The sequence below is a fragment of the Symphalangus syndactylus genome, chromosome 2, assembly GCF_028878055.3.
Source record: "Symphalangus syndactylus isolate Jambi chromosome 2, NHGRI_mSymSyn1-v2.1_pri, whole genome shotgun sequence".
Lineage (NCBI taxonomy): Eukaryota > Metazoa > Chordata > Mammalia > Primates > Hylobatidae > Symphalangus > Symphalangus syndactylus.
In genome coordinates, this window is record NC_072424.2 from 24,764,853 (window position 1) to 24,791,384 (window position 26,532).

The 26,532-nt window shown below is 43.1% G+C and overlaps 1 protein-coding gene across 7 annotated transcripts in view; it reads right to left on the reverse strand.

The window, feature by feature from the left end:
• CASP7 (caspase 7) overlaps positions 1-26,532 on the reverse strand; it is a 51,564-nt gene that overhangs the window by 15,184 nt on the left and 9,848 nt on the right. For 3 of the 7 annotated variants that reach the window (XM_063617631.1, XM_055248699.2, XM_063617617.1), the window contains exons 2-3: positions 23,768-23,874; positions 18,269-18,378 (exon numbers count right to left, since the gene is read on the reverse strand). In XM_063617631.1, coding sequence (XP_063473701.1) covers positions 18,269-18,378; positions 23,768-23,866 — 209 coding nt within the window. In that variant the 5' untranslated portion in view covers positions 23,867-23,874. The remainder of the gene's footprint in view (positions 1-18,268; positions 18,379-23,767; positions 23,875-26,532) is intronic. The other 4 variants (XM_063617636.1, XM_063617625.1, XM_063617638.1 and 1 more) reach the window with 2 other exon arrangements.

Genomic DNA, 26,532 nt, shown 5'->3' on the forward strand with positions numbered 1-26,532 from the left:
GGAAGTTGCAGTGAGCCGAGATCGTGCCATTGCACTCCAGCCTGGGTGACAGAACAAGACTGTCTCAAAAAAAAAGAAATCAGATTCCACCATCACCACTTAAAGCCCTTCCAGGGCTCCCTGTGAAACTCCGTTCCAGGGTTTCCGAAGCCTTCAGGGTGTCCCTGCTGGCCTGTCGGCCCCAGTCCTGGTGCAGCTCTCCCCTGCACAGCTCAGACCTGCTTGCGGAAGATCACAGGGCATGGCAGGATCCAGAGCAGCCACGATGGCTCCCATTCAGTGGAGCTGGCCACTATCCCTGGGTCTCTTGACTCTGCACACAACAACCCTAGTTCATTGGGCATCATGCTGCTTGCTCCCTCAGGCCGGCACCCGGGAACGCTCAAGCTACATCATCTTCTGACCTGATGTCCACCATTGCCTCCTAACTGGCTTCTCTCCAAAGTGAGCTTTTAAATAAAATGGTAAGGCCAGGTGTGGTAGCTCATGCCTGTAATCTCAGCACTTTGCAAGGCCAGTGTGGGCAGATCACTTGAGTCCAGGAGTTCGAACAGCCTGGGTGACATGGAGAAACTTGGTCTCCACAAAAAATACAAACAAACAAATACATAAATAAATAAATTTAGCCAGGCGTGGTAGTGCACGCCTACAGTCCCAGCTGCTTGGGAGGCTGAGGTGGGAGCATCACTTGAGCCTGGGAGGCAGAGGCTGCAGTGAGCCGAGATCGTGCCACTGCATTCCAGCCTTGGCAACGGAGACCCTGTATTTAAAAAAAAAAAAAAAAAAGATAAATCCGGTCAGATTAGTTCCTTGCCCAGAGCCATCCAGTGGTTTTCTCATATGCTGGGAAGGAACTCCAGGGTCCTGACCACAGCCCACAGGGCCTACATGAGTTACTACCCCTATTATATACACTTTCTCCTTCCCACTCCTGCCTCAGCCTCAGGAGTAGCTGGGATTACAGGTGCACACACACCACCACGCCCGTGTAATTCTTTTTGTATTTTTAGTAGAAACGGGGTTTCGCCATGTTGGATAGGTTGGTCTTGAACTCCTGACCTCAGGTAATCTGCCCACCTCGGCCTCCCGAAGTGCTGGGACTACAGGCGTGAGCCACCACACCAGCCCCTGCTTTAACTTTTAAATTCATCACCTGACCTCAAATTACAAAGCTATGTTGTCTCCTGCTAGAGTGTAAACTCTATGAGGGCAGGACCTGGACTACTTCACTGCAGTTCCCCCAGCTTCTACAACAGTGCCCGACACATAGCAGGTACTCAACGGTGTTTTGTGAATGAGTGAAGAGCGTTTCATGCTGAAGAAACACCATAGTCAGAGGCCCTGGGCCACCTCTGTTTAGGTGCAGATCAGCTAAATGGAGCTGCCGTCCTGCCTGGTGACCAGCAGGACATGTCAGGGGCAGGTGAGGGAGGGGCACACTGGTACCCGCACTTCCATTTTGCCAATTCTTGTTGCAAGGCTGCTGCAGAGACATTCATTAGGTACAGCCTCATTAGGCTCAAAGCTCACATATAGGAAGAGAACAGATTTCTGAGAGGGAGCTAATTCAGGGCAGCCCCTGCCTGCTGATTCTGCAGGAACACAGGACAACTCTTTTGCTTGAGTATTTCTTTCAGGTGGGAGACCTAATACTACTTGGAAACATTTTTGGAGTAATAAGTTTTCTTCCCTCATTTCCCCTGACTCTCCTATTTCCAATGCTGAACCTTCATAGCACACCTCAATTACAAGAGCTATCTGGCAGACATAAGCTTATTCAATTAGTTGCTCGCTCCCATAATAACCGGGTTGGATCATAAAGGGAGGGTTCTTTAATCAAAATCACACAGTACAGTAAACAAGAATGAGGAAGCTCTTTATGTTCTGATATGGGACAGTCTCCAGTAGGTCGCGTTAAGTGCAGAACAAAACCAAATTGCAGAACAATGGCAGCAGTGTGCTACCTTTTGAAAAAAAACTGAGAAGAAAAGAAAATATGTTTAGATTTGCTCGTATCTGCATAAAGAGACACTTGAAGGATGGTGCAGTAGATAAATCCATGGATTCAGGGGCTGGGCTGCGAGGATTTGAATCCCTATTCTACTGCATAGCTGTGTGACTGTGGGCAAATTACTTAACCTCTCTGTGCTTGTGCTTCCTCATTTGTTAAAAGGACAAAATAACAGCATTTGCTCAGAGCCTGTAAACAAGTTAATCTTCACAAAGCATTTAGAACAGTGTGTGTCCTGTTGTAAGTGGTAAATAAACATCATGATTATTACTGTTATTGATACAGGAGATAGAAATTATTTAGGCAGATAGTAAGGGTATAAGAGTCCTCCACAGAATTTCCCTTTTAACAAAAAGCAGGCCCCAAATCATTTCTTTTTTTTAACAAAGAGCAGTCTGAAAAATCGAGCTGCAGACATAGATATAAGCAAGCTGGAAGCTTGCACGGGTGAGCGCCGGCAGCTATGCCAGTAGAAAAGGGCTACTTAAGGGTCAAGTATGTTTAACATGGAGGCTCCACTCTTCCCTTTTCTTTGTCACCACGTGTACAGCAAGGAAATGGGTAACATGGCACTGGCCAGGTAGAGAACCAGCTGCATAATAAAAGATGAGGGTGGGGTGGCCAGCTTTTTCATGCCCTATGCAAATGACACACCTAGCCCTAAACAGTTTTTGGTGCCCTATGCAAATGGCACACCTGGTTCAACCAATCTTTTGCACCCTATGTAAATCAGCCACCGCCTCCTCAAGCTCATCTATGAAACTCCTTGCATTCCACTGCGGAACCAGCAATCCATTTCTCTTGGACCCCTCTCTGCAGCAGAGAGAGCTCTTCTCTTTCTTTTGCTTATTCAACTTCCACTCTGAACCTCAGTATTTGTGTGTCTGTGTCTTAGTTTTCCGTGGCCGTGAGACAATGAATCTTGGGTATTTACTCCTGACAATGATGCCGGTTCATTATTATGTCTATCTTTCAGCGTGGTTATCTGTTTTACAGGGAGCTGGAAGCAGACAGTAGGCAAGAGTGGAAAGAACTCTGTGTAACTTTTTTATTATATGCAAATAAGTTATTCAAAACACTAAACTAATACTTGCCATTTAACAGTTAAAAGTCACTTGCTTGCTACAAACGGATTTCAAGATCTGGCTTATTTTGAAGATCACTGGATTCATACTTTTTTGTGCTAATTGAGGGGGCTCCCTAGGCACCCCATTTTTCTATTTTTCACTGTGACTTTATCCCTCTGCCTAGCCTTTTAAACTTCTTACTCCTCTGTGTCAGCAATAACAACAATAATAAATGCAGTTATAATACACATCATTTTTTGATCATTTACCACTTTACATATATTATCTCATTTAATCTTCAAGCGTTCTATGAGATATTAACTCCATTTCACAGAGAGGGATGAAATCAGCTTGTCCAAAATTACAAAGCTAGAGAGGAATAGCGCCTGGATTCATTCCAAGGTGTAACACCAAGAGTTTCTCATCTTTGTTAAAATTCAGATTCCTATGCTTTGCTCTAGACCTACAGAATGAGTCTCAGGTCAGGTGTGGGCATTTTCCTGGGATGATCTCCAGTAAGTAGCGTTAAGCACAGAACAAAAGCAACGTGCAGATCAATGGCAGCAATAGAGGGTCTGAGCATCTCGGACCCTCTGAAGCTTGAGGGTCATGACGACATGCCTGTCTGTCCACTGCATGGGCCCTCTTGGCTCTGACCTCTCATTGCTGTCTCTGATCTTCTTTCAAGCCCCTCGCCTACTTCCAGAGCCCGTGGAAGTGGAGAAGTTGATGGAAGATGTTGGCCCCACATTCCTGCATGGTGCCGATTCACACTCCCGTGTGGGGCGGAGAACACCAGCTCCCTCTACTGCATCAAACACCTCTCCAGCTGTGCACAGCCTTTTGGCTCCTTGGCTCTTGGCCAGAAGATGGAACCTGACATACCTCAGGAAGCACGGTCTCTGGAAGGTGCCCCTCTGCAGCAGTGAGGGTGTATTTAGGGCCACGGGGGCAATTTACAATTCTCCATGGAACCTGCAAGGTCTCCCAGCAGTGACAGCTGAGCTGAACATTAAACTGAAATTCCTTTAATGCCACCACCAAAATCCTTCCAGGAAATGCCCCAGCAGGCAGTGTCATCCTTAGAGTCTCCTTCCTTTGTAACAAACTGTGTAGAGTCCCCAGGGCAGCCTAGGTGTGAGCAGTAATTCACTCTCAGCACAGTCAGAGGTCCCAGCAGGGAATAAAGAGTTACTGTCTGTTTGGAAATCAGCTGCTGGAGTCGAGCAGGTCATCAGATAAACAACTGCTATTGGACAGAAGAAAGGGCCTCAAGGGCTCCCAGGAGATCGTGCTAATTAATTAGCCAATGGCACAAAGAAGGCAACAGTCCATAGCTCAGCCCAGCAGGTTCTCCCAGGGGTGGGAGCTGGGGAGGGAATAAGAAGGAAAATAAAATGCTTTCAAAGGTCCAGATTAGAAACTTCTTCAGCTGGCGATCATCCCCAAAGACATGATTTTCTAAAAGTGGCTGTTCTTATTTCTCCAGGTTCCTTGGACCTCACTGCAGAAGATGCTGAAGTATGTGAGAACTGCTGTATCCCACCAAAAGGAGGGGCAGGAGGAAAAGGCTGCTGAGATTCTTTCAAGTCCAGATCAATGGGTATGAGTCTTTCTTCCGAAGCTGATGAACGATACAAACGGTGGAGGAACCACTTCAGATATTTTTTAAGTCACCATGAAGAAGTGTGAATATTTTTTAGGCTTATGTTTTACAAACTGAATAAACAATCATTATCCCACTGATTCTGCAAAATACAGACGAGAGGCAAAGAAAGACAAGGCAAATAAAACTGGCCAGCGTATTTTTTCCTCCAGAGTTTATCACTTCCCATTCTATCCATCCTCCTCTTTTTCCTCTCTTTGCTAATTGCTGGTGCAACTACCTTTACTTTGGCCCTGTTTATATTCTGAAGACTTTTACTAAGATTACTTTGCAAAAAAACATAGGATTCTTGTTTTGGAACCTGCCATTAAGTGCAAAGTCCAAGATAAACCAGAGCAGTGAATTAAAAGTTCTAAATCCGCTTAAAAGCTTCTGTGTTCCACAATTCACTGCAGATTTAAAAAAAGAAACCTGACTACTAAATCACTATGCTTAGAGCCAGATGAGCAAGATCGATCACAATACACTACAATATCTTGGTAGAATGACTTATTAAGTGCATTTAAGTGTGCACTAAAACGCAAAGGAAAGTTAACACAGCAGGTTGAACCCAGTGCTTCCTAACCATCCCAAATCTTTATGTTGAGCTTTCTCGCAAATATGGGCAAGTACCATTATCTTCATTTCCAGATGTGTTCAGATAAGCATAAATCTCTGCTAGGAACACAAATAATGCCAGCATCAACTATCAGGAAGGAACCAGACTGTCCTAACTTCTTAGGTAGAAAGCCATTTCTTGCAACTTCTAATTTCACAGTGTGAGGTCAACTCAAGTCATTTTCACTACAACAAAGTCAAGAGTCAAAAAATTATAACCAAGCTCTCATGATTATTTAGATGAAAAGACCTCCTTGAAGCGCCTACAGCAACTTGTATCAGAAAACATTATAGGATAAAAATATTCTGCCTACTTTACAAAGTGTAAAACCTTAGAAAGAGTACAATGGATTTTTACAATCCACTCCGGGTGCAAGTATAATTTTCCCCATCATTGGAGTGGATAAATACAGGTTTTATCCTCTTATGGATCCCCTGGGCTACTCAAAATGTGAATTATGCCTTTCTATATTTGGAAAGGAATATAAGCATGCAAGAAGCCCACTGCGATTAATTTTCTAAAGCATCACCATGAATAGGATTCCCAGTAGCTCTATCTGCCTGCAGACATTCATCAGCATGAAAGTAAACACACCACCAGGCTCACATTACCCCAGAGCTGCTTCATTCGGAACTGGAGCTCTGGTTTTTGTAGCCACTTTGTCTAAATATTTTTGGGATGATTCATTCATGGTCTCAACATCTCAACAGAGGGCATCCCCACAGTCCTAACATATCAAGGCACAGGGCAAGACAGAGAAGAAAAGAAAGAGTGCAGGTAGTACCTAGTGTCTCCATCCGAAAACAGTTCCCTTTGCATCAGAACTAGGCTGTGCCCTGCGACGACAGGAAGTGAGTTTCCTTCTTCTCTGTAATAATAAAAACTCAACATGCTCGGAGCTCAGCAGGGGATAGAAGACTGGCACAGGCCGCCTGGCCCTGAAGGCCTGTGACTGAATCAGCAGTGAACTGCACGCTGGAGTTTTCCATAGGACCATTCAAACTCGGGCTGGGAAGGTCACACTGGCCTCTCCCTTCTCTGCTGACCGGCAGAAATGCCCCGGCTCCCCATTGTAGCATCCCCCAACCCTGGGATGGCTCCCTGTGGAAAAAAGCAACTGTCTGTGAGCATGGGGTCCAAAGGAAAAAAGACAAAAAAATTTCCATCAACATGCAGCCAGGAGCACAATCTTTAAGAGCGAAAAATTGGAAACAGGGGAATAGCTAAGCAAGAGACAGAGTATCAACAGAACAAACCATCACACAGTTAAAGTTGATGAGCATCACACATGGTTAACCCACCGAAGTGCCAGATCTACAACAGGCTGCAAAACAGCACTCACATGATGGCAAAACATGTCAAACTATATGTAAGTTAATCAACAAAAACAGGAAGTGAGTGTGTGGTGAATTAAAGAGTTCAAGTTCATTAGGTTATGTTTTTCCTTTAAAGGTACTCAAGTGAACAAAAATAATAGGAGACCACGGAAGCACACCAAAGCCCTTCATTTTCAAATGGGGCATACAAACATTTTTCAATGATCTTGCATAAAGTGAACGATCCAGGAGTTGCTGTATTTCCCCATCTCAACCCTCCAAATGCAACAAGGAAAATGTGAACACATAAAAACCAAACACTTATAAAGTGAACTGCTCAGCAATGCTTTTCTCAATTTGTTGGTTCAGGACCACAGTCTAGAAAGGGTGTGACGCTGATAGAATGGGGTTAGGACACCTGCTACCCTGCATAAGCCTCTCGATCATGTGCCATCCTCAGGTCTGTGAATAAGAGAGAAAATTCGCTCTATATATTTTTTCTCTGAAATTCAGTTGCAAAAATACAGACATGGGGAAGCAAACTCAGTTTAAAAGAGGCTAAGGAGAATAGATCCCCCTCCCCAAAACATACCAACCTCCACATTTCCCTTTCCCCTAAAAACAAAACAAACAAAAACAACAAAAACCAGTAGGGTCCCTAACAATAAAAACTGACAAATGACTTTAAAACAAATCATCCAGAAGGAATAAAAGGCTGAATTGTCTTTAAATAGCCTAATAGACTGAATGGAAGATACGATAGGTCTGTGTTACGGCTGCAGGGTCCAGCATTAGAACAGCTAACATACTTCAGTCCTTAATCACTCCACCCATCTTTTCCCCTTAAAACTGACCACTGGTGGGCAGGGTGGCTCAGGCCCATAATCCCAGCACTTTGGGAGGCCGAGGCAGGCAGATTACCTGAGGTCAGGAATTTGAGACCAGCCTAGCCAACATGGTGAAACCCCGTCTCTACTAAAAATAAAAAAAAATTAGCCAGAAGTGGTGGCACACGCCTGTAAGCCCAGCTACTCGGGAGACTGAGGCACGAGAATTGCTTGAACCTGGGAGGTGGAGGTTGCAGGGAGGCGAGATCACACCACTGCACTCCAGCCTTGGCAACAGAGTGAGACTCCGTCTCAAAACAAAACAAACAAAATTCTCATCATCACAGATCCTTAAGAGAACACCAGAAGCTCAGGGGTTAAACATGCAACGCCACGCTCACATTTCCTATCTGTGATCACGTTTATGTGAGAAGCAACTGGTTATGTTTTCATAGTACTTTTCTATTACTAGGCTTAATTTTTCTCTGCTAATAGTGTTCTAGGTTTCTATTACTGTGAAAAGCTGATGATTGACCTTACCTTTTCACTTTAGAGTTAATTTTTCCCCTCTAGAAGAGCAATAACTGAAAAGAATGGGAGGTATCCCACACATGCAGAAGCTACAGCTTTGCAGTTCCTAGACCTCCGCCCACGTTTTGGTGTCCTGCACTTGCTGCTCCTGAAACGTGCACTTGGCCCTCTTCACTGGAAAGTCCATTGCTTGCCCTGCTGGGACAGCTGTCCCTATACCATCCCTCCGCCACCGGAAAGCCCACTGCTTGCCCTGCTGGGACAGCTGTCCTTATACCATCCCTCCGCCAAAGTGAAGCAGAGAGGAAGCCGTGTACATGAAGAAAATTTGCTGACCCACTTGGGTGGAAGGAAAAAAGCACTCTGTGGGTGGATGAATGTGGATGAACAGCCTGGTGCCACCACAGTCGTGGGTGCCACCTGACTCTGGGGGGAAGCACTAGACCACAAGTTAGGCCTGTGTCTCGGTCCTGGTCCTGCTGGGTGGCTACGCATCACCCCTCTGGTCTTCCTTTCCTTGATCATAATGAAGGGAACTAGGTAAGTTCTCCCAGTGTTAAAATCATGATTCTATGATTTCTTCCTCAGCAGGCACATTCAGGTAATTCAGGAAGCTGACAGTTACTCTGATTCTCATAACAATCCTGTGGGCAGAGATCAATATCTCTATTATGCAGATAAGGAAGCCGAGGCACAGGAAGGTCATGTGACTTGCTATAGTCCCTCAAATAGTAAGTGGGAGGAAGGGCCAGGATCTGAACCCCGGTTGTCTGACTCAACATTGCTACTTCTATTATTTTACATAGTGTCATCACTGCTTCAAATACAGCATTAAATCTTTATCATTCTCTATGTACAAATTTGGGAGACAGGCATCCAATTTTCTGGCAGCTGAATTTGAATCCTTCCTTTATTGAAAAGTAAATGCCCTGCATAAATTTCAATGTTCGCATTTTTTTTAGTGGGCCCAGATCTGGCCCCTTTCAATCAATGGGCATCACGGCACAATTTTTGCTTAACTTGGAACATATTCTTTGGAACGAATTAAGGTCTGCCTTCTTTGTTCTTGTCTCTGATTTGAAAGCATTGCGTCTTCTAAAACAGTTTTTTAACCCCTCTCCAAATGAAAAAGCATGCCACTTGAATCTTCCTTATAATTATACAAATAACATATTTTTTATAGGGATGTGTTTACATATAACACTCACTGGTGAAGAAGCCCAAGATGCCTCCAGGAGAGAGAATTATAACCAAGTGGCATTTATTAACCACCTCCAGGGGGCAAAGGCTGGAAAACACAGATGATGCCAAGGGTAAAACCCATGTGATCCGAGCCAGTGCCTGGAAAATAGGGAGTTTAGCGAATGTTGAGAATAGATCTTTTCTCCTGCTCTCTTCCACTGGGAAACCAGAAGGGTAAACAAACTCCTCAGCAGAGAAACACGAGATTCCACGGAAGCACAGGGGAAATCTGAGACTGCGTGAAATCTGTCTTCCCCTTTTTTTCCTTTTCTTGAATTCTGACCTTGAGCAGAGCTCAGAAGGGAGCCTCTGATTTCTCAGGTTCCTAGGAGAGAACATCTTCTAGGCTGCTGGCCAGGGCTTGGTCTTGGACCTACAATGGCTCCTTGTGGCCTATGCTATTAAAACCAAACTCATCCTGTCCAGCAGATTTTGCCCACTTTCCTAGGCAGAAGCCACATCGGTGGCCTTGCCTGACCATCATCTCCACCCTGGCCCTGAGGCTCCACTGGTCCCCTGATACCCACCCTGCTTTTCCTGACAACTCAAGTTTCAGCTCCTCCTCCAGTCCTTCCTTATCCTTCCCTCCTCAACCTCCCACGTGTCCTGCAATTCAGCAATTAGTTATTATTTTCAGTAGCTGTGCCTAGGCATTTGGTTAAAACTTTGACTTTATATCCAGGGCAAGGACTATAGGGTTATATTTACATCAAGAGAGAACCCTCTTCAAGTGCAAGGAGGATCCTAGACCCTGTTCTATAAACTATGGTTCATAATGAATATGGACTGGCCCCATAATGATTTCCTCTAAATAACTAAAAACCTGAATGCTTTACTAATTTTAAAATATTTGAATTTTTTGTGCTTTTCTGTGTTTTCCAAATGTTCTTCAATAATCAGAAAATTATAAAATCACTAAATTTATTATAAAGAACAGGTTGGATTTTTAGTGCCTATGGACTGGAAATAAAACGATGCTGTCCTGCCATCTAGTGGCTGTGAGGCAAAAAAAGGCCAAGACAAGTCTAGGGGCTTGAAACTATTAGTATTTGAAACCTGTGAGTCCCATCCTGGCTTTTTGGGGAAGGGGATATTTCTTTCTGCAACCCTGGATCCTTCATGTCTCCAGGGGAGGGCAGGTGGGCAGTCTGGTCCTTGATCAGAGTCAGGTCAGAGATGCTACTGCCTCCTCCACTGCCTAACAGTGATTCTGAGCTGCTTAGAGAAGGGAGCTGGAATGGGGTGGGATGGGATGGGAAGGAAGGTTGTAGGGGTGCGGGGGGGCGGGGCACCATCAGCTGCAAGGAACATCCAGAGGAGCCAGTGGCACACCCATGCATCGCACCCCACCATCGGTCAGTGGGTCACATGGTGCTCCTGAAACTGCAGAGAGGACCTCGGGATACTGTTTATTTTAATGACGTCAACATCAGTCATGCTATGAAAAAGGTAGAGGGACCAGAATGTAGACCCTCCAGGCTTATTTATCTTTCCAGAGAACTTAAAGCTGAGGGGTGGGGGGGACATACCACAGATCACATCTGTTTTTGCAAAATAAAAGGTCTTTTAGGCAGAAGTCTTCTAGCAAGGTACTCAAAAACTTTCCCAGGGGTGCACAGTCTTAAGGGAAGAATAAATAGCCAGGTCCTAAACTGCCGCTTGTATTTTTTTCTAAAACTGGTCTGTCAGAGATACCACTTTTCCCTTGCCCATTCTCCCATCTCCCACCATGTAAAAGAAAGGCAGACTTTCTCACCCACCCTGAACCTCACTTACAGGGTGATGAAACCTCCAGGTCATCCACAAAGAGACAAATAAGATGTGTCTGTGAGTCTCCTTGAATCAGGCACTGTGGTGGGGCTTCTTACTTATACATGAGTCTGATAAAGGTGAAGTATGTGACTAGTAACGGGGGTATGTGGGACCACATTGGGCTGTTCCAAATTCAAATATAGGCACAACTCAGACATACTGTCGGCTCAGTTTCAGACCACCACAGGAAAGCAAATATTGCAATAAATGGAGTCGCCTGACTTTTTTGGTTTCCCAGTGGGTAGAAAAGTTATGTTCACACTATACTCCAGTCTGAGTATACGCAACAGCATGATGTCCAAAAAATACATAATTAAAACATACTTTATTGCTAAAAAATGCTAACAATCATTTGAGCCTTCAGTGGATTGTAATTGTTCGGCTGATGGAGGCTCTGGCCTCAGCACTGATGCTTGCTGACTAATCTGGTGGTGGTTGCCAAAAATTAGGGTGGCTGTGACAATTTCTTAAAATAAGACAGCAATGAAGTTCGCTGCATCAAATGATTCTTCCTTTTATGAACAATTTCTCTGTCGCATACCATTCTGTTTGATAGCATTTTATTCACAGTACAACTTCATTCGAAATTCAAGTCAACAGAAAGGTGATTGTCCCCTAGCCCGTCACACAATGCACGTTCGTGGCAAACCTGACACTAAACCATTCAAAGATGGCCTGCTTCTGGGTTGGGGTTTCGTATGCAGCAGAGCAGCTCCCTCACTGTGATCTATTGAAAGTCAAGCCCTCAACACAAGTGTTCGTTAAAAAAAAAAAAAAAAGGAAAAAATTTAAAAGAACACAAACAAAAAAAGAGTTAACACACACACAAAATTCAAGTCAATCCTCTCAAACTCTGTGGCTGCTTTACCAACTAAGTTTATGTAATATTCTAAATGTACATTTCAAAAATGTATCAGCACATTCACCAGCAGTAGATTCCATCTCAAGAAACCACTTACTTGGCTTATTCATAAGAAGAAACTCCTTATCTGTTCAAGTTTTATCATGAGATTGCAGCAATTCAGCCACATCTTCAGGTCTACTTCTAATTCTAGTTCTCTTGCTATTTCTACCACAATGCGCACATCTGCAGTTACTTCCTCCATTGAAGGAAGTCTTGAAACCATGAAAGTCATCCATGAGGGTTGGAATCAACTTCTTCCAAACTCCTATTAATGTTCTGACATCCTCCCATAAATCACAAATGTTCTTACTGGCATCTAGAATGCTGCATCCTTTCCAGAAGGTTTTCAATTAACTGCCCAGATCCATCAGCGGTAACACTAGAACTATAATGTTATTCCCAGCATTATTTATGGCAACTATAGCCTTATAAAATGTATTTCTGAAATAATATTTCTCAAATAGTAAGACATTATTTCTCAAGTAATAAGACTTGGAAGTTGAAATTAGTCCTTGATCTATGAGCTGCAGAATGGATGTTTTAGCAGGCATAAAAACATTAATCTGCATCTTCACCAGAGCTCCTGGGTGACCAGGTGCAATGTCAGTGAAAGGAATCTTATTTTAATGAGCAGTAGGTCTCAACAGTGTGCTTAAAATATCCAGTAAACCATGCTATAAACAGGTGTCATCCAGGCTTTGTTCTTCTATTTATAGGGCACAAACAGAGTAGATTTAGCATAATTCTTAAGAGCCCTAAGATTTTCAGACTGGTCAATGAGCATAGGCTTCAACTTAAAGTGACCAGTCTGCCTAACAAGAGAGTCAAGCGTCCTTATAAAGCACTGAAGCCAGGCACTGACTTCTCTAGCTAGGACAATCTTAGATGGCATCTTCTTCCTATAGAAGGCTGTTTTGTCTACACTGAGAATCTGTTGTTTAGTGTGGCCACTCTCACCAATGATCTTAGCTAGATCTTCTGGATAACTTGCTGTAGCTTCTACATCAGCACTTGCTGTTTCATGTTGAACTTTTATTTTATGGAGAAGGCTTCTTTCCTTAAACCTCACGGATCAACCATCACTAGCTTCAAACTTTTCTTTTGCAGCTTTCTCACCTCTCTCAGCCTTCAAAGAATTGCAGAGTTAGGGCCTTGCTCTGGCTTGGGCTTTAGTTTAAGAAAAAGTTGGGGCTGGTTTGATCTTCTATCCAGACCACTCAAACTTTCTCCAAGTCAGCAATAATAAGCAATAATGTTATTATCCATGTGTTCACTGGAATAGCACTTTCAATTTCCTTCAATAACTTTTCCTTTGCATTCACAGCTTGGCTGTGTGGCACAGGAGGCCTAGCTTTCAGCCTGTCTTGGCTTCAACATGCCTTCACTAAGTTGAATCACTTCTAGCTTTTGATTTAAAGTGACAGACATATCACTCTTCCTTTCACTTGACACTTAGAGGCCATTGGAGGGTTATTAATTGGCCCAATTTCAATATTGTCTCAGAGAACAGGGAGGCCCAAGGAGAAGGAGAGAGACAGGAATGGCCAGTGGGTGGAGCAGTCAGAACACACTTAACATGTATCATTTAAGTCCGCTGTCTTATACAGGTGTGGTTTGTGGCACCCCAAAGCAATTACAATAGTAACATCAAAGATCACTCATCACATTTACAGAGATTATCCTGGGCTTGAACAACAACAACAACAAAAAAGATTGCTGATCACAGATCATAGTAACAGATATAGCACTAATTAAAAAACTTAAAATATTGTGAGAATTACCAAAATGTAACACAGAGACACAAAGTGAGCATATGCTGTTGGAAAAATGGAGCCAATAGGTTTGCAGGGTTGCCACAAACCTTCCATTTATTAAAAATGCAGTATCTGGGCCAGGTGTGGTGTGGCTCATGCCTGTAATCCCAGGACTTTGGGAGGCTAAGGGGGTGGGTCACTTAAGGTCAGGAGTTCAAGACCAGCCTGGGAAACATGGCAACATCCTGTCTTTACTAAAATACATATAAAAAGTAGCCAGGCGTGGGCCAGGTGTGGTGGCTCACGCCTGTAATCCCAGCACTTTGGGAGGCCGAGGCGGGTGGATCACGAGGTCAGGAGATAGAGACCATCCTGGCTAACATGGTGAAACCCCGTCTCTACTAAAAATACAAAAAAAATTAGCCGGGCGTGGTGGCAGGCGCCTGTAGTCCCAGCTACTTGGGAGGCTGAGGCAGGAGAATGGCGTGAACCTGGGAGGCGGAGCTTGCAGTGAGCTGAGATCGCGCCACTGCATTCCAGCCTGGGAGACTGAGCAAGACTCTGTCTCAAATAAATAAATAAATAAATAAATAAATAAATAAAAATTTGCCAGGCGTGGAGGCGTACACTTGTAGTCTGGCTACTTGGGAGGCTGAGGCAGGAGAATTGCTTGTACCTGGGAGGCGGAGGCTGCAGTGAGCCAAGATCGCACCACTGCACTCCAGCCTGGGCAACAGAGTGAGACTTTGTCTCAAAAAAAAAAAAAAAAAAAAAAAAAAAGAAAGAAAAAAGAAAAGCAGTATCTGCAAAGTACAATAAAACAAAGTATCCTTGTATATACTGAAAAATGTATTAAAAATATATATAATAGAATGAAATGGAAGTGATGATGGTTCTTGTTTAATGTCTTTGCCTTTTTCATCCCCTTATTATTTCCAAAGTTTTTTATTGTTGAGCTGGAGTCCTGTGTATTAATCTGTTCTCAAACTGCTATGAAAATGCTACCCGAGACCGGGTAATTTATAAAGAAAAGAGGTTTAACTGACTCACAGTTCCACATGGCTGGGGAATCATGGTGGAAGGGGAAGCATGGTGGAAGGGGAAGCATGGCGGAATGGGAAGCAGACACGTCTTACATGGCAGCAGGAGAGACAGAGTGTGTGTAGGAGGAACCGTCAAACACTTATAAAACCATCAGATCTCGTGAGAACTCACTATCACCAGAACAGCATGGGGGAACCACCCCCATGATCCAGTCACCTCCCAGCGGGTCTCTCCCTCAACACATAGGGATTATGGTGATTACAATTCGGGATGAGATTTAGGTGGAGACACAGAGCCAAACCATATCAGTCCTGTGAGAATAAAACAAACACTGATTCCAGGAGGTAAACATGGGGCTGGGCTTGGTACCCTTTCTTTCTTCCTTTCATCCTTCTTCCCTTCTATCCATCCATCCATTCATCTATCCAAGAATAAAAATTTAGAATTCAGAAACAAGATGACTGTCACAAGGATACCTAATAACATATTTATTGAACTGAAAAATGGTATCAGACCTTTACTGACAGCAAACAAGCGTGGTATGGCTAACTGGTTTGACAGGGACTGGCTCTGTCAACTAGATTATAGAGCAGACAATTTTCATACATGAATGAGCTGCATTAGCAGCTCCAACGTCTTGACAAAAATACGTTTAAAAAAGCATATGGTTTAAAAGCATTTTATCAAAAAAAGGATACTGACAAATATTTATTAATGCTTAATTATCTTTTCTGGAACATTTTGAGTTAAACAGACTGCCTCTAAATAAAAGAAGAGCAAATTTAATTTACGACTGTTTGAGAAGTTTGGGTACAAGTTTTTTGGTGTACTTCCCAGAAACTAAAAAAATTAAATACCTTTAAGGCTGAATAATAATTCGTTTTGTAAGTTAGATAATTGCCAATTCTTTACTTCCAACATAATTAAGGAAAGACCTAATCAAATTGTCATTTTTTGGTCCAGAACTCAGAAGGAATTCAAAGAATTAAGTGACATGACTATAACAAAACTCCTACCATCTCATGTATTTATTCATGATTTCTCAGTGCTTCTTATCTCTAAAAATGAAAATCAGGAAAAAGAGGTAATATCAAATTCTTTCTTATTCCAGCAATAAGTATTATTTGTCCATTTCTTTAGAAACTAACTTATTAAGAGCCCCTTCATTCCATTATAAGTTGAAACTTCAATGCAATTTCTATTTAATAATGATTTTGATGAATGACAATTTAATAATATTAATGATATATTAACATTTATTTTTTAGATCAACTGTGAATTCATTAAAGCTGAAACAGTAACTTAGTCTAGGAGAACTTTCTTTTAATACTCATGATATCTAGAAAACTGTCTTAAAATTTATATGGATACACATATGCATACGTGTATATGTTACATAGGTATACGATGTGGTGTGATGAGCAAGACTTTCAAGCAACTAAATCTATTACATCAGAAGAAAATGTGGAGAAAAAGAGAATGAAAAAACCAAGCTTGAGGGGAAAAAAGACATATAAAAGTTCTAGCTGTTACAGGAGAGCTGTTCATGTATTCTTTTAATGGATAAAGGTGGTTATAAAATCACTATGGATGTAGATTCCACTGGGTACATTTAAAGAAACGACTTTGAAATGTCAGTATTTACAACACACCATTTATTTTAATAATTTCTGGGAAGTACATCAAAAGGCTTTGCTGAGCTGGAGTCCTGTGTATTAGTCTGTTCTCAAACTGACTTTCAAAATGATTATTAAATGATTCCCGTTTCTCTTTCACTTGTAGACAACTTGCTGAAGTCAAATACTCAAAAAGGGTTGGGAAGAGTGAAATATTATTACATTTTTTGCAACTATCTTGACAAAAATGTGTATGTTACCTTAAAATATACACATAGCTTTACATTATTTTGAGCACATATAAGCAAAGGCATTTGAAGACCATTGCTCTAAGGGGCTTTCCCTGGGGAGTAAGTTGGCCTGCACCAATTTCTAATGGTTTTAGAAAGTTCCAGGAGTCAGAACTGTATTTTCTGGTCATTTCATTGGATATTCTTGACTCTATCTGGCAAACAACAGAATCTGGGTCCATAGTGTTGGGGTTCTCCCACTTTTCCAAGTCCTATGTTGGATGATATGACCTAAGGTCTGCTCTGGGGTGTTGGGAGCCTGGCTGCCCACCCACCACCAGCTCCTCCCCTCCTGAGTACTGCCTGGGAACACTCCCTAACCTCGGCCTTTATCCCCCTCTCTATCTTTCCCAGTAGGACTTGGCTTAGGGAATCCAAAGAAGTGTGATGTGTCTGACTCCTGCTGCCTTCTGTCTGTCAGGAAGCTCCACTCACTGTCCATCCATGATCAAGGTTAAGGGAGGGTTTGGGGTTCCTCCATGTCCTTACAGCCCTACTTTTATTTTTTATTAAAAAAAAACAAAAAAAAAAACTTGTTTTTTTGAGACAGAGTCTCACTCTGTTGCCCAGGCTGGAGTGCAGTGGTGCAATCATGGCTCATTGCAGCCTCGATCTCCTGGGCTCAAGTGATCCTCCTGCCTCAGCTTCCCGAGTAGACAGACTACCAGCATGCGAGACCACACCCAGCTAATTTTCTTATCTTTTTTTGTAGAGACGGGGCTCTCACTATGTTGTCCAGTCTGGTCTCAAACTCCTGGGCTCAAGCGATCCTCCCTCCTTCGCCTCCCACAGTGCTGAGATTACAGGTGTAAGCCACTGCACCACACTAGCCCTACTTTTAAATGGGAAGCACACAGCAGAACCTTTAAGTGAGTGGTGCTGGCATTGTTTAGTTTCTCATCTTAGCTTTACTATTTACTAACTATCAGCAAAAAGGCAAGCTATTAAACCTCACAGCACCTGTTTCCCTACCTGACAAATGGTGATAACAATAAAACTAAATGTGCAATTATGTAGACTAAATGCAATAATACCAAGCAGGCATACAAAAGTTTAATCAATGAAGCTATTATATTATTAAATGCAAAATTTAGAATTTTAAAAGTGAGCTCAAGAAAGGGAAAGGTAGGAACTAACGAACAGGATGCAATCTCCCTTCCATCAGTGGAATGCCTCAGGAGACACAGGGTGGGCGTGAGTCACCCTAAAACCTCCTGTCCCTCAGCCCTTGGATTCTGTGTTGTCAAACTTGGTCCCACTGGCAGCAGAAGCCCAGGCTCTGTTCTGAAGATGCCTGCAAATCACCTCTAATGAGAACAGCCCCTGATACCTGGGAACTGCTACCAGATACTCAGCCGCTGAGCAGGAGACTCCCAGTGGTTGCTTTTGTCCATTCCTGGGCTTGGCCCACAGACAAGAGGGTGCACATGAGGACACTAGTGTTGCTGCATACAGCTAGCAAGAACCTGTGCAAACCTCATGCTCAGCATGAACCTCCTTCCCTGAATGTCCCCCTCCCCGTGGGTGGGTGGAGATGGCAGAGGCATGGCAGGCTGACGTGGTCCAGGGTCCCTGATTAAGCAAACTTACCTGAAGAGGGACGGTACAAACGAGGACCGGTCTGGCTTAGCATCCACTGAATCTTCATTTGCTGAATCCCCAACCCCCTGCTCTTCAACACAGCCCTGATCGTCTGCCATCTGGGAAGAGAGAAAATAAGCCACAAGGTCAGTGGCATCACTGATACTGCGATTTTTTAAATGACACTCATTAGGTGATACAGTTTTCCATTATGCCTAGGGGTGAGAAGTTTTGCATATTTAAGCTTCAAGGTTACTGCCCCATTAATGCATTCAAATATGTGAATAGGCTTACATTCCAGAGACTACATATATGGTAGCAAAGAAAACAAAGTCCTTGCCCTCAGGGAGCTTCTAATCCAGTAACCACAATGGAAGGTCTGTCAAGGTTTACAAAAATGAAAATTTCCCCCTAAATTTCTAGCAGGTCACAAAGTGCTCATACACAGTTCAAAAGCAGTGACAACCTGGGGTATTAGGCTCTCTTTCTATGTCAGATGCTTTTACACGGTTCTACACAAAATAGATTTCCATCAAATTACATTCCAGCTTGAGAATTTTCAGGAGATCCCCATTAACTATAAGTTCAAATCTGAAGCCATCTCCTCGGATTTTAAGGCCCTTTCTGATCTAGTCTGGGAGTCAGCATACTATGGCCCAATACTTGTTTCAGTAAATAGAGTTATACTGGAAAACAGCCATGTCCATTCATTTATGTATTGCCTATGGCTGTTTCCTCTCTATGAGCAGAGTGATGGCCACAAAGCCAAAAATATTTATTACCTGGCCCTTTCCACCCCCACCCTCTGCCTTCATTTCCCACATAGCCTTCGTATGTGGCTTGTTTATTTGCACTCTGCTGTTTGGCTCCTATAAGACAATATAAGTTCATCATGGCAGAGGTAGCTGGAACACAGAAGGTGCTTACTAAAATATTTAATTGAATGGAAGGCTGGATGAAACACACACCCTAAGGGGAAAGAATTAGCTAAAGGTGATTTGGCTGGCCCAAGGCAGAGCCAGTATTAGAATCATTTTTTTTTTTTGTCTTTGAGATGGAGTTTTGCTCTTGTTGCCCAGGCTGGAGTGCGATGGTGTGATCTCTGCTCATTGCAGCCTCCGCCTGCCAGGTTCAAGTGATTCTCCTGCCTCAGCCTCCCAAGTAGCTGGGATTACAGGTGCCCACCACCATGTCTGGCTAATTTTTTTTTGTATTTTTAGTAGAGACAGGGCCAGGCTGCTGGCCAGGCTGGTCTCAAACTCTGGCCTCCCAAAGTGCTGGGCTTACAGGTGTGAGCCACTGCACCTGGCCAGTATTAGAATCATTTCTCCTAAATTAAGTCCTGTTTTCTTCCCTATGAAGGGATCAGAGATCAACTTTCAGAAATAAAGAGAAACTTTAGACTCCAATCTCTACCTGGTCCCAACTGTTACTAGAAAAGGGTCCTGATTCAGACCCCAAGAGAGGGTTTGGACCTCGCGCAAGAAAGAATTAAGGGCGAGTCCATAGAGTAAAGTGAAAGCAAGTTTATTAATAAAGTAAAGGAATAAAAGAATGGCTACTCCATAGGCAGAACAGCAGCGTGGGCTGCTGGATTAGGGATACTCATAGTTATTTCTTGATTATATGCTAAACAAGGGGTGGACTATTCACAAGTTTTCCAAGGAAGGGGTGGGAAATTCCAAGTACTGAGGAAGTGCCTCTTTTCAGACCATATAGGGTAGCTTCCAGACGTTGCTATAGCATTTGCAAACTGTCATGGTGCTGGGGGGAGTGTCTTTTAGCATGCTAATGGATTATAATTAGTGTATAATGAGCAGTGAGGGTGACCAGAGGTCACTCTTGTCACCATCTTGGTTTTGCTGGATTTTGGCTGGCTTCTTTACTGCAACCTGTCTTATCAACAAGGTCTTTATGACCTCTATCTTGTGCTAACCTCCTACCTCATCCTGTGACTAAGAATGCCTTAACCTCCTGGGAATGCAGCCCAGTAGATCTCAGTCTTATTTTACCCAGCCCCTATTAAATATGGAGTTGCTCTGGTTCAAATGCCTCTGATACAATCTCTGAGCAACTTCACTGAGCAGGCCACGGTTGTCAGGTGCAGTTCTGTATTCCAGTTAGGGCTCACCCAGGGATGCTGTCATTAAGTTGGAAAACAAGAAGGCGCCTACTTTACAGAATATTTTGTGCCGCTGAGCACAACAAGTAATGACTTCTGGAGGTGGGGAGAAGAAGGAATGCAGTTCAGAAGGAGGTGCCCAAGGAGGCAAAGTGACGACCTAGTGGCCTTGCACTCTGAATGGCATTATGGTGTCACCTTCCAGCTTATCTGAGGGTGAACTGGGAAGAGGGGAGGGAGCTAAGAAGGGAAAGTCCTACTGCCAGGTCTCTATAATGACCATGGGAAGTCAGATGGTCACCTTGTTTCTCAACTCATCATGAGCCTCCCTTCATCATCACCAATGTGTTTCTGGTTGGGAGGCAGATTTTTCAGATTAGAACCCAAAGTTTCTCAAAAATGGAGATAACCCACAGAGGAGATAAGCATAAGGCCACACATGCAGGAAACACCTGATAGCTTCTCTTGTCTCCTTTACATAGACTTAGTTACTTGCCAATATAGACTGTTATTAACACAAAACACACATATTTTCAAAACTAGTGAGTCAAAGTTTAAAAAAAAAAAAAAAATCCACCAGACAAAGACACTAACTTTGATATGTGGTGTTAACCAAGTTGGCCCTTTTGCTAAAGTTAATCTTAAAGGCTCAATCTAGGGTATATGATGACAACACAATATAACCACTATTTTTAAAAGAAAGAAGAAATGTCAGTGTGATAGCAGAATAAGAGGTTCCAGCTTTCATTCTTATATAGAAATACTGATTTCGGCAACTACATCTATGGACAAGAATACTTTTGTGAGGCCACAGGAGTCCACTGAGAAGTTTCAGCACAACGGTGGAGCAAAAAATCTAAGAGTGGATGCATCAAAGAGTATAATAAGAGCAGTTCACTTTACCCACAACACCCCTCCCCTAAGGTGGCACAGCTCAGTTCCAAGAGAGGTCCCTCCAGCTCACAATTCTCCCATGGGGGAAGTGAGAGTGAAGTGAGCACCCAGCTTTCCCAGCCCAACAGGATGTTGTCTAGGAGACGCACTTCTGTTTCATCCCACCCAGAACACTGAGGGGAATAGCATGGCTGAATCGTCTGGGGCAGCTAGGAGCAAGGAGAAGCAGCAGCAGGAGTGCAAATAGTGTATGGTATCAAAAGCCGGCTATAGATTCTGCTACCCAGCTCATGGATTCTACCCTAAGACCCTCCCATAAACCCTGCAAGACAACTGGCCTATGTACCCCTTCAATCAGCTGATATGTACCTCAGTGCACAACAGTCTGTACACAACCACAGAAAATGCTTGGACCTCAACAGAAGGTAGGGATATTAGCAGCCAGCTCAACTTTGATGGATTGAGAGAAGACATATAACTTTGAACATTTCAGGGTACTACCCTATGGAATAAACAGGAGGCTTTTAGCACAAGATCTGGCTTTGCAGGACTGAGAGAATACATACAAGCCCAAAGAGGGAACAAGAGGTGTGGAGCAGGTATATCTAAAGAAAAAGTGTGAGAGATCCCCAGAATCTCTAGCTAAGCTCACTGGCAAAGGTCTTTCTCTCCTAAAGCCAGTCGATAAAGACGGGAAGAGGTGACTGCTTCTTCAAGTGTGGACACACAATGTGAGGCTTCAAAGAACACAAATAATCAAGGAAATATCACACCACCAAAGGAACAAAATAAAGCTCCAGTGGCTGACCCCAAAAAAATGGAAATCTAAGAATTATCTGACAAAGAATCCAAAATAATCATCTTAAAAAAGCCCAGTGAGGAACAAGAGAGCAGACAGACAATTAAATGAAATCAGAAAAACAACAAATAAACAAAATGAGAAGTTCAACAAAGAAATAAAAACCAATAAATGAACGAAACAGAAATTATGGAGCTGAAGAATACAAAGTCTGAAATAAAAAATTCAACTGAGAGTTTCAACAGCAGACTTGATCAAGCAGAAGAAAGAGTCAGTGAACTTGAAAACAGAACATTTGAAATTAATCGGTCAGAGGAACAAAAAGAAAAAGGAATGAAAAAGAGTGAAGAAACCTATGGAACTTATGGGACACCATCAAATGAACCAATATATGCAGTATGGGTGTCTCAGAAGGAGCAAAGAGAAAAGGGTAGAAAGTTTATTTAAAGAAATTATGACAGAAAACTTCCCAAATCTGGAAAGGGAAATGAACATCTAGATTCATGAAGCCCAAAGAACCCTAAACAGATTGAGCATAAACAGGTCTTCACTGAGACACATTACAATCACTGGTAAGAGTCAAAACAGATAAGGAGAAAATTTTGAAAGCAGCAAAAGAAAAGCAACTGATCTTTTTCCAAGATGGCAGATTGGAGGCGTTAGCATGCCTCTCTCACTTAGGAAGATAAAATAGTGCATAGAGATTCATGCTGTGTACTTTTTTCCAAGAAGCAACACAGGAACTTAATAGGAAAACTGAAAGAAACCACAGAGCCTTTGAAAGAAGTGGTGGGCTGCAGCCTATACTGTGAACCAGGTGGAAAATTCTAAGTCTCTGGAGTGTGAGGGGGATAAATTGTCTCTGGGACATACACTCCCACTGGAGAACTTGGCAATCCAGGCCACAGGGAAAGGTCTTAACCCTATCCAGCACTGAAGCTGATTTAGTGAGCACTGGGGAATACATGAGAAGGAACAGCATTGGGATGTACATTGCATGTGCTCTTGGTCTCCAGCAGGGATAGAGGGAAGTCATTCCAGGTCCTACCTCACAGGTGACCATGTGGACATCTTCCAGCTAATTCAGTAGTCTGTCATAGGTTGAGAGAGGTTCCCAGTTGACATTTGTGATATAATCTCGAGTGACGATGAACTCCCTTGGCCAGAACCGAGGGGTGACTGGGCAGTGGGTTATACTCACGAGCACAAGAGCTGGGTACCTTTGCTTCTCAGGCAGACCAGAAGGGGCGTGGTCTGAAAGCCATGGTATGTCTCAACTGGGAAGACTTATGGCCTGAGGCAGTTTTGAGTTCTGAGAGCAGAATGCCTGGAACCTAGCTGGCTGCTACTAGTGGAACACTACGGGTGTGAGTCCTACCTTGCCAAGTGCATAGGAACTGGGCAGAGCTTACTGTCACCTGCTACTCCCCACTCCCTGTGTGGACTTTCTGTGCAGTACAGGCAGCTGCGCTCCTCCCTGGAACATTACCCCTACGGCAAGAGGACTGCCCTCTTATCCCCACTGGGGCCTCTGCTTAAGCCCATGCATGGAGAGCCACAGCATGTACTTACGTGACCCAGCCCCCACCTGGCTTTGTCCCTTTACCCCCTACTCCATAGCTTAACACAAAGGACAGAAACTTTGGGAAGCTCTATGGCCTCGCCCATTGTCTGAGACACCAGAGTACCTTACCTGAGTAACATAAGAAGCACAAATCCCACTGCTACCACCGCAGCTGGTGTTCTTTTCCAAGTGCCAACTCCTGCCTGGAGGCCAACCAACACAGTCCATTATAGCATCTGCTGGCAGAATAACATAGCACCCAGGAAGGAGAAAACTTATGCATGACCCCATCTGTCACCACTGCCTGCATTACAACCAGCTAATCAGGAGGTCCTGAGTCTGTCCACATGACCAGTTCATTCCTACTATACCTAGTGTTTGAGAAAGCCAACACACTAAGGCTATTTATAAAGAATCTCACAGAGTCTATGTCACTTCCCTGCCACCCCCATCAGAACAGGTGCTGGTACCTACTGCTGGAAATTTGAGGGCAGGTCGCATCACTGGACCCCTTGCAGACATTCCCCGGCAATTTCCTGGAGTGTAGCAGCCCCACTGGGTAGCTAGACCCAGAGGAGCAGCAGCATTCACAATAGTCTGGCCCTCAGGGCTCCTACTCCTAGGGGAAGGAGGAGTGCACCACATCAAGGGAGTAACCCATGGGACAAAAGAATACAGATGGCAAAGCTTGAGTCCCATAGCTTTCTGCTTGTGGGAAGTTTTTTTCAGCAGAGGCACAGGTGCAATGCTGAACTCAGCAGGGAAAATCTGTGGCTCTACTACAACAGTCAAGCAGCCCTGGTGCTTGTGACAGGTCTTGGAGAAGGAGACTTTTCCTCCTCACCCACCACTGCAGCTACAGCTTGGGCTTCTCCCACAAGAGCATGGCATGGGTGCATCTGTAGACAGCCTTTCTAGAACACTTCAGGGTGACTGCATCCTCATAGAACAAGTGCTCTCAAGGTTCAGCCTTGCATAAGGGGTAGTTATAATCCCTCTCTACATGGAACATCAGCATTTCTGCAGCTGGAAAGTGGTGTCTGCCTGGTTTGAATGGACAGAACACTGGGTCAGGAGTGTGAATGCAAGGCAGTTTTTTCTCCTGCTGGCCTGGGAGGGGAGCTGGGGTAGCCCCTTCCTTCCCCCTGAAAAGACCTCAGTGTTTTTCACTGACAGCTTCTCCAGCCGCCTACTCAAGGCTGGGACCTCTGCTCACCATTAGGTATTATATTTATCTACCTGTTTTAGGCACACCCAGTTTTTACCCAGGGACAACTCCCATACTGACCTGAAGCCTGAACTGTTCAACCCAGTAAGTAAAATACTGGAGGAATGAATGAATGAATGAATGAACAAATGAATAAATAAATAAGTGCACACCACTGGGGATGAGCTTCAAGAGACTTTTGCCATTCCAACCCCACAAGAGACAGTAAACCTACTCACACACCAAGCACATTGCTACTACATCTGAGAAAACCATCATACAAAGACTCTCTATAACCAAAGAACTTATACAGAGTCTTCACCGCCGAAAGCACCCAGAGCCAAATTAGGTTACAATAAGCTATAATCATGGAAGTCACATCCATAAGGTGGAAAAAAGGAAATTAAAAAGAAACAGTTGAATCAAAAATAAATTCAAAAATAATTAGAAGAAACAGTCTACCCAAATGAGAAGGAACCAGAAAAATAATTCTGGCAATATGACAAAACAGGGTTCTATAACACCCCCAAAAAATCACATTAACTTCCAGCAATGGATCCAAACTTAGATGAAATCTTGGAAATACCAAATAAAGAATCCAAATGGTTAATTATTAAGTTACCCAAGGAGACACAAGAAAAAGGTGAAAACCAATACAAAGAAAGTTTTTTAAAAATTCAGGGTATGAATGAAAATTTTTCTATAGAGACAGATACTTCAGAGGAAAAAAAAAACAATCAGAACTTCTAGAAATGAAAGACACATTTAGGGAGTTACAAAACAAGTAGAAAGTTTTAACAACAGACTAGACGAAGTAGAATAAAGAATTTCAGAGCTCGAAGACAAGGCTTTCGAATAAACCCAGTCAGACAAAAATAAAGAAAAAATAACTAAAAGAAATGAATAAAGTCTCTAAGAAATATGAGATTATGTAAAATGGCCAAAGCTAAGAATCACTGGTGTTCCTGAGGGAGAAGAAAAAGTAAACATTTTGGAAAATTTATTTGAGGGAATAATTAAGGAAGACTACCCTAGCTTTGCCAGAGATTTAGACATCCAAATACAAGAAGGCCAAAGCCCTACGGGGAGATTCATGACAAAATGGACATCTCCAAGGCATACAGTCAATAGGCTATTACTAACATCAACATGAAGGAAAGAATTCTAAGAGCAGTAAGACAAAAGTATCAGATAACCTACAAAGGAAAAGCTATCAGACTAACAGTAGACTTCTCAGCAGAAACCTTATAAGCCAGAAAGGACTGGGGCCCTATTTTTAGCCTCCTTAAACAGAATAACTCTCAGCCAAAAATGTTGTATACAGCAAAACTAAGTTTCATAAATGAAGGGGAAATAGTCTTTCTCAGACAAGCACATGCTGAAGGAATTTGCCACTACCAGATCAGCCCAACAAGAAATGCTTAAAGGAATTCTAAATGCTGAAATAAAAGGTCAATATGCAACAGAATAGAACCTCTCAAAAACATAAAACTCACAGGGCTTATAAAACAATAACACAATGAAAAAAACAAAGTATCCAGGTAACAATCAGCATGATGACTGGGTCACACCTCAATGTTAATGTTGAATGTACATGGCCTAATGCTCCACTTAAAAGATACAGATTGGCAGAATGCATGAAAAAAAAAAATCACAAACCAAATGTCTGCTGTCTTCAAGAAGCTCA